The sequence below is a fragment of the Temnothorax nylanderi genome, unplaced genomic scaffold, assembly GCF_030848795.1.
Source record: "Temnothorax nylanderi isolate EJ_2023f unplaced genomic scaffold, tnyl_v1.0 TNYL_tig0533_pilon, whole genome shotgun sequence".
In the NCBI taxonomy this organism is placed as follows: domain Eukaryota; kingdom Metazoa; phylum Arthropoda; class Insecta; order Hymenoptera; family Formicidae; genus Temnothorax; species Temnothorax nylanderi.
The window spans coordinates 109,424-117,570 of record NW_027249595.1 but is presented as its reverse complement, the minus strand read 5'-3'; the positions used below and the strand labels follow the sequence as shown (position 1 = coordinate 117,570).

Below are 8,147 nucleotides of genomic sequence, written 5' to 3'. Positions count from 1 at the left end.
CCGGAGTGTCATTGCATCTGCCTCGTATCTCGCTTCCGAACTTTTCTGGTGCTTTCGCTGAATGGGAGAATTTTCGCGGAATCTTCGAGTCTCTCGTAGCAAACAGTGAATCGTTGACAAGAACGCAAAAGTTACATTATCTGAAAGCGAGCCTCTCCGGCGAGGCCGCGTCGTTGATTAATAACATTCAAATTTCTGACGCGAACTACGAGGCAGCGTGGCTACTTCTTACCGACGAATACGACAACCGCAACGCGATTATTCACGCGCATATCCATTCGTTCGCCGACTTACCGAAAATGAAAAACGAGAACGTGACCGAGTTGAAAAAACTTCGCGATAGTGTGTCCGCATCTCTCGCCGCGTTAACGAATCTCGATCGTCCCGGTCAATATGTGGGACGACCTCCTAGTTTATATTATCTCGCAAAAGTTCAGTCCGCGAACGCGCAATGAATGGAATCTTAAACGAGGCAACACGGATGCGTACCCTACGTATAAAGAGATTCATGACTTCATGACTCTTCGCATTCGCGGTCTCGCGGATTACCCTTCGCAATCCGAATCTGCGTCAAAATAGTGCGCGCCGGTAATAGAGCTCGTGCTTCGGTGAATACGGTTTCGCCCGTCAAATGCGTCCGTTGTTCCGGAAACCACGGTCTTGCAAAGTGTAATAAATTTCTAAGTCTGTCGGTCGAGCAGCGTCGACTCGCCGCGCGACAGCATAAATGTTGCTTTAATTGTTTGAGAACCGAGCATTTTTCAAACAATTGTCCGAGTAAAGGACGGTGCAATCAATGCCACCAAGCTCACCATTCGCTGCTTCACCGCGAGGGTACGGAAACTGGTACTAAAGTACGCTTTCCGCGGTTAATTCGCCGTCCTCAGCTCCGTCAGCTGTGTCAGTCGCCGCTGCCTCCGAGTCACCGGCCGCGCCCTCAGCGTTCGTTCAAAACGTGCATGCTACTCGAGATTTTGTGAAACAACCGCCTCATGTACTTCTCGCCACTGCGTATGTTAGTTTAAGTACAATCGAGGGCCGCACATTTAAAGTACGTGCACTACTAGATCAAGGCTCGACATACAGTTTCATATCAGAATCTCTTTGTCAACGATGCGAACCAGGCGTCATCGTGCCGCGTTGAAGATACATTGTTTTGGAGAAAAATTTAATGGAGTCGCGCGGTCACAAGTTAATCTTGCTCTCGCGCCCTGCGACAAACAGGGACCGATATTTCCCTTCTCGGGTTACGTATATCAAAGAATCACTTCTTATACAGCCTCTCAACAGAAGCCGGCCGCAATGTGGCCACATCTACGCGATTTACCTTTAGCAGATCCTGATCCCTCATGTAATCACCCGATTCATGTATTAATCGGCGCGGATTTATACGGGTCTCTGCTACTCGACGGTCTACGTCAGGGCCCGGTCGGCACTCCGACGGGCCAGCTTACAATTTTCGGATGGATCCTCTCCGGTCCCGCCGGCCCTGCGCGCCCGGCCGGGAGAGTCCGCTTCTGTCCTGAGTTGCGTATCCTGCGAGGATACGAATTCCTTAATTCAAAGTTTTTGGGAGGACGAACGTATCCCCTCTCGAACTCCTCTCACCGAAGAGGACGAACGTTGCGAGAAGCATTTTGCGACGACTCATTCTCGCGATTCACAAGGACGCTACATTGTGCGTTTGCCGTTCAAAAACGGCCCCCCTCGCGTCGGCGACACATTCCGAAAGGCTTCCTTCCTGTACTCCAATATGGAGCGCCGACTCGCGCGGAAACCAGAAATCGCCGCGCAGTATCACGATTTTTTAAGAGAATACGAATCGATGGGGCACATGGAGTCGGTGCGGGCGGACGAGCGCCCCCCTTACCCCCCGATATACATCCCGCATCATTTTGTTTTACGCGAATCGAGTACAACGACCAAGTTACGCGTCGTGTTTAATGCCTCTAGCGAATCGACCGACAAAACCTCGCTCAATGATTTTCTAATGGCGGGACCTAAACTTCAACAAGACATCGCCGCGATAATCCTGCGCTGGCGACTCTTTCGGTACGTGTACATGGCTGACATTGCTAAAATGTTCCGACAAATACTCGTGCATCGGGATGACGCGGACTATCAACGAATTCTTGGCGCCCCCCCCGACAGTCTGTTGATTCGGCTTTACCGCTTACTCACCGTGACCTACGGGCAAAAACCTTCGCCTTTTCTCGCACAGCGCTCCCTTATCCAATTAGCTCGCGACGAAGGTAAAGACTTCCCCGACGCGGTCAATATAATCGAAGAGTCGACCTACGTCGATGATGTTCTTTTCGGAGCAGACGACCTTCTGTCTCTGCTCGAGAAGCGCAAGCAACTCGTGGGCATAATGAATCGCGGATGTTTCCCCCTGCGAAAATGGGCCGCGAATTCAGCCGAACTTTTGACGGATATTCCAGAGGACCAACGGGAATCCTCGGACTATCCGATCAACCTCGATGACACGCTCAAGGTCCTCGGCCTGTCTTGGTCTCCGCGCGATGACTCGTTTCGTTTCGTAATTTCGCCATACGCCGTGACAGTTCATACTAAGCGCTCCGTTTTATCGTTTATTGCAAAGCTGTATGACCCCCTCGGCTGGGCGTCACCGATAGTCATCGCGGCCAAGATGTTGATGCAGGAGCTCTGGCTCCGTAAAATTGATTGGGATGCTCCCATCCCGATGATCTTCTGCATCAGTGGATCAATTACGTTTCAGACTTGCCTAATATTAGCAAAATACGCATTCCTCGATGGACAGGGATGCGTCAAGATAAAATCGAAGTTGAATTGCACGGCTTCGCGGACGCCTCCACTCGCGCTTACGCCGCGGTAGTTTTCCTCCGAATCGTGCATTCTCCCTCTAACATTCAAGTCATCCTCCTCGCGGCCAAAACGAAAGTCGCGCCATTGAAAACCGTTAGCGTTCCACGCTTGGAACTTAACGCCGTCGTTCTATTAATTCGATTGATAGAATGGGTAAAAAACACCACGGGCTTGATGCGAGCTCTCTTGTTTGGATGGACTGATTCCCAAATCGTATTAGCTTGGCTTCTACAACATCCATCCCGCTGGAATTCCTATGTCGCGAACCGCGTCTCCGAGGTGCAGACGCGCCTTCCGACCGTACGTTGGCAACACGTTCGCTCCCAGGAAAATCCTGCCGACTGCGCGTCGCGCGGCTTTACTGCCGCCGATCTCGTCAATCATGAATTATGGTGGTCGGGGCCCCGGTGGCTTAGCTCGACCACGGCCTCGTGGCCGATCCCCCCGACACCGACTGAAAAGGACATTTTACAAACGGTATCTTCCGAAGCGCGTAAAGCTACCGTTCATCTCGTCGATTCAGCTCCTGAGTGGGATCTGCCCACCTCCTGCTCGAGCTGGATCCGACTTCTTCGTATTACCGCGTACATTCGGCGTTTCGTTCGGAACTTAAAAAATAAAGTCGCCTCTTCGGTGATCGTCAAGTCTCCCTTGACCGCAGAGGAGATTCACGAAGCCTCCGTCTTTTGGCTTCGATCGGCACAAGCGACTTGTTTTTCGGATGACTTGAAGGCTTTGAACGCTCACGCCGCTGTATCGCGATCCAGTTCCTTACGCTCTCTCCACCCCTTTATCGGGAAAGATAAATTAATCCGGCTTGGCGGGCGGCTCGAAAACTCCGCGCTGAGTTACAATGAGCGACACCCCGTCATACTTGCTAGACATCATATTGCCGAACTTTTGATCGATCAAGCACACCGACGCTCTCTCCATGGAGGGACTAAACTCACGCCTTAGATGTCTCCGTCAAAATTATTGGTTAATTTCCGCGCGAAGCATGATCAAATCTCACATTCATAAATGTGTTACATGCGTTCGACATTCCGCAAAAACTCCGACGCAATTAATGGGTGATCTCCCGAGTCCCCGAGTAAATCCTGCTCCTCCGTTCTCTCACACGGGCATAGATTACGCCGGACCTATGAACATTACCCCCGTTGTCGGTCGCGGCCAAAAGGGGAGCAAACACTACGTCGCGGTGTTCGTTTGTCTCGCCACTAAGGCGATCCACCTCGAAAGTGTGGAGGATTACTCCACCGATGGATTCCTCGCGGCATTTCAACGGTTTGTCAGTCGCCGCGGACTGCCATCGGACATGTACAGCGATAATGGCACGAATTTTGTGGGTGCTGACCGCGAGCTCCAACGCAGCTTCCGCGCGCTTGTGAACAACCCCTCCCTTAAGGAAATTCTCGCTAACGACGGCGTACGGTGGCATTTCGTGCCCCCTGCGGCACCACATTTCGGCGGGCTTTGGGAGGCTGGAGTGAAGAGCTTTAAGCACCATCTCAGGCGAGTGACTGGTGCTCGCACTCTGTCTCGCTCCGAATTCGTTACGCTTTTATGTAAGATAGAGGCTTGCTTGAACTCGCGACCGATCTCTCCACTTAGCGACGATCCGTCCGATTATACCGCTTTGACACCTGGTCATTTCCTTATCGGCCGACCGCTCACGAGCGTACCGGAGGAATCCGTCCTCGAAATCAATGCGAATCGGTTGTCGCGATGGCAACACGTACAATTAATGCTCGAACAGATCTGGCGTTCTTGGTCGTCGGACTATTTACATTCATTGCAACAGCGCGTGAAATGGACCGAATCTCACGATAATCCGAAAGTTGACGAGTTAGTTTTACTTAAGAGTAACCTACTCCCTCCTTCAAAGTGGGAACTCGCAAGGATTCAGCAGGTCCATCCCGGACTTGACAGTCGCGTTCGCGTCGTCACATTACGCACCGCCAATTCCGAGCTAAAACGACCAATAACCCAGATCTGTCGGTTGCCCGCGTCTATCAGTCCGCCGGGAACCGCGGAATCCCGTTAGAATTAAGCTCGTTCGTTTTTCATTAGATTTAAGGACATTGTAAAAATAGGGTAAGTTCTCAAATGTATATATTGTATATAACGCTTTGAACCAAGACGTTCCCACGCTCCTCTATGCGACCTTGTCAACCCCCGTTCGTTTCGCATTCCGTCGAATGCGAGGCGGGCGGCATGTTGAGAATTGAATAAATGCGAGCTGAAAATTCTCGAACTTCGACGAGACAGCAAGCATTATTCGAGAACGCTTGAAAGGCTCCAAATCGCGACGGTTTCCTCCCCCCCTTTTTTTGTGTGTTTTCGAGCAAACGGCATAGGTGTTTCTCGCGTGATCGCAAGCACCGCGACCAATAGACGATTTGGAGCCAACGAGCGTTTCTCACGTCACCGAATTCCTCGACGCGAAGCTCCGGCCGCGATCCCTCGCCTGCTCCGTCCGGGACGGCAGTGAGCCATCATAACTCGCACGCGATACATGATCGACGTCGAGAAAACGGAGGAATGTAGCGAGTGCGAAATCGCGAGTGCGAAGTCCAGTGTAACCCACTTTAATAAAAAGGACTGACTGTTATTTCGTGTACTCATTTTTGTACTTTCCACGGCGCGCACCGCGAAAACGTCGAGCGGTCCACTGACAGATTTTCTTTATTAATAGCCAACAGGGTATGCGTGGTTTTGGGAATTATAAATACATTTTATTGTCATACACCGGCAGGGGGGTTACTCGTACAATTTCGTAATTGGGGTATGTGATAATCGGAAAGGTTAGGATCGTGTAGACGTTAGGGTTGTCGTAATATGCGTTTATTTCTACAAACTTTTGGATGGTATTCCAATTTTCTACTTGTAACTTAAAGGGAAAGTGTGCCCCTCGGGATAGATGGGCCGTCGCTTCTCTTAATTCCGCTACAATGGTTTCAAGTGGTAGTAGTCGTACGAGTATTATACCGCTTTTTGTATAGGTAAGATATTCTAGGGTATCTTCTATCGCTTACTAGTTTAGCTGTTATCGCGCTTATTACTAAAAGGTGCTCGTCTAATTCTTCGCGGCGTATTAGTTTTGCTACTCGTTGTTGTACCCGTCTCGTGACATTCGCTATTAAATTTTCGTTTTTGCTTAGTGACTGTTCTAATGTCTCTATGTGTCCTAAAGTGGCGTTTATAATTTTAATTTGATGCTTCGCCGCGTGCTGTATTTTTTTCTGTTGATTTTGTATTAATTCTAGCTTTTCTTGTATTCGTTGTGCGTCGTCGGCCTCCATTGTCCCAAACAAGGTTTTACTTATTGTGCCTATTGCGTCTATCAGTCCGCGTCGACTCGTCGTTACTTTATATACGGTCTGTAATCGTAAGAGCAGTTGCGTCAGTTTTGCATTACTGTCTTCTGTTATGCGGAGGATATTGTTACATGCGTCTCGGTTATTTTCATCTACGTTATTGCATAGCCCTTTGATCTGTTTGAGGTAATTTTGGAGTAGGTGATATCTCACTTCAAATGCCGCGACATCAATTCTGATAGCTAGTTTCCACGTTGCTTCCTTTAGTTGCATGGTTCTGATCTTCTCGGAGTAGATTCCAGGTTCGTCGCTAAACGCTGTCACCTCGTACGGTGGTACGGGTTCCGGTCTCGCTTTCTCTGCGAGGACGATGATTATCCTGTAATATTCGCGTTTGAGATAGAACTTTTTATTTGTTTACTGATTAATATATATATTTTGCTTTACTCCTTTATAAAATGCTTTTAACCGATTTACATGCACGCGTATCGTATTTCGTTTTATTTTAATGGTGTAGTTTACATTGCTATGTTTCTCAAGGATCACGTACGGTCCGATCCATTGAGACTCGAGCCTTTTTGCTCGTCCGCGTCGTACTGTCTTGTCATGCAGTAACACTTTGTCGCCTACCTAAAATGTCTCTTTGTTTATTTTCTTATCGAATTTCTGTTTCGCCTTGCTTAATTTTCTGCTGGCGTAGATGTTCGGTCGAACTTGGCCTACTGGCCCCTGAGAACGTACGGCTCCGGTGGCGAAATCTGATGCGTCCGTTGCCGCGCTCAAATGGTCGGTCTGTAATTGCTCGCGTAATCTTTCGCGTCGCGCTGAAATAGATTCGCGTTTTTCGGTCGCGTGTAACGTGAGTACGTCAGTTGTGTCACTTACCATCTTCTCTTTTAGAGTTACACGCAGTGTGGGTGTCCTACTGATTTTTCCACGCCGTTTGACATGCTTATTGGGCATTCAACATCTGTCGGCTCCATCAAACAGTGTCCGATGAATACTCTTGGTGTAGGTTCTTTACCTTTTACGATACCTACTCTGTTACGGGGTGGTAAATCTACCTTCTTGTATGTTTGGAGTTTAAATGTAACTCTTCCGATGTGTACCTGCTTTGTGGCGTGTGAGATAACGGCCTTGCGCTTTGTGAGGAAATCATTCCCCAGTATTCCCTCATAATCGATCGGGAAATCGTCTTCTACCACGTACATGGTATGGCGTATTTTCTGGTTTCCGAGGTCTACGGTTGCTTTTATTTTTCCGAGAGTGTGGATCTTGTGTCCCGTCATTCCGGTCAATGTCAGGCGTTTTTCTCGCACCATGGTATCGCCTTTTAAATTTCCTACTTTTATTAGCTTCAGGATCGCTCCTGAGTCTAATAAGAAATTCGTCTTGCCTTTCTTAGCCTCTTGAATCGGCAGTGTTATCAGGTTTAAAGTGTGTAGGTTATGCTTTCCCGTTATCTGCGACACTTGATACTCCTCGGCGGCTCGTGCCTTATTCTTCCTGGGTCCCTCGTCTTCTTCGCTGCCGCTTCTGGAGGAAGATTTATCGCTCGTTTCTCGCGATTTCTTTTTTCTTACCTTTAAACCGTTTACTGGCGCCCTTTTGGGGGCGTCCGTTTTCGATCGGCTTGATCGTTCCATGTCGGGTCGTCCGTTCAGCGACCAACACTCTTCTCGCTTATGCCCGGTCCTTTTGCAATAGGTGCACTCGATCGTATTTATTCCGCCGGGCTTGTCCGCTTTCGGCAACGAGAATCTATTCGCATGTCGGCTCGTACGGCAATCTCGCCCGTAATGGCCTGTTTCTCCACATTTATGGCACTGTATTGCTGCGTTCTGTGAATATCGCGCGTTTTCCGTATTGAATTTATGTTTGTTTATCGGCTGTCCGTTCCGCGGGGAGGGGCCTCTCACCTTTTCCTCCGCGCTGGCGCCGGTTATTGCCTCCTGTAGGCTTTGATATTTTTGCGCTCGGACT

General features: G+C 49.3%; 2 protein-coding genes across 2 annotated transcripts; both read left to right on the top strand.

Annotated features, from left to right (window-relative positions):
* Nucleotides 1-1,753: 1,753 nt before the first annotated feature.
* On the top strand, nucleotides 1,754-2,857 carry LOC139783718 (uncharacterized). The gene has a single exon (XM_071722860.1). It carries the CDS (start codon nucleotides 1,754-1,756, stop codon nucleotides 2,855-2,857), a length of 1,104 nt encoding a protein of 367 aa, XP_071578961.1.
* A 1,056-nt stretch (nucleotides 2,858-3,913) lies between these two features.
* Nucleotides 3,914-4,891, top strand: LOC139783717 (uncharacterized). Its single transcript, XM_071722858.1, has one exon. It carries the CDS (start codon nucleotides 3,914-3,916, stop codon nucleotides 4,889-4,891), a length of 978 nt encoding a protein of 325 aa, XP_071578959.1.
* The last annotated feature ends 3,256 nt before the right edge of the window (nucleotides 4,892-8,147 follow it).

What these genes read in the sequence shown, in the direction of transcription:
- LOC139783718 (XM_071722860.1), top strand. Translation starts at nt 1,754, where the DNA reads ATGGAGCGCCGACTCGCGCGGAAACCAGAAATCGCCGCGCAGTATCAC.
- LOC139783717 (XM_071722858.1), top strand. Translation starts at nt 3,914, where the DNA reads ATGGGTGATCTCCCGAGTCCCCGAGTAAATCCTGCTCCTCCGTTCTCT.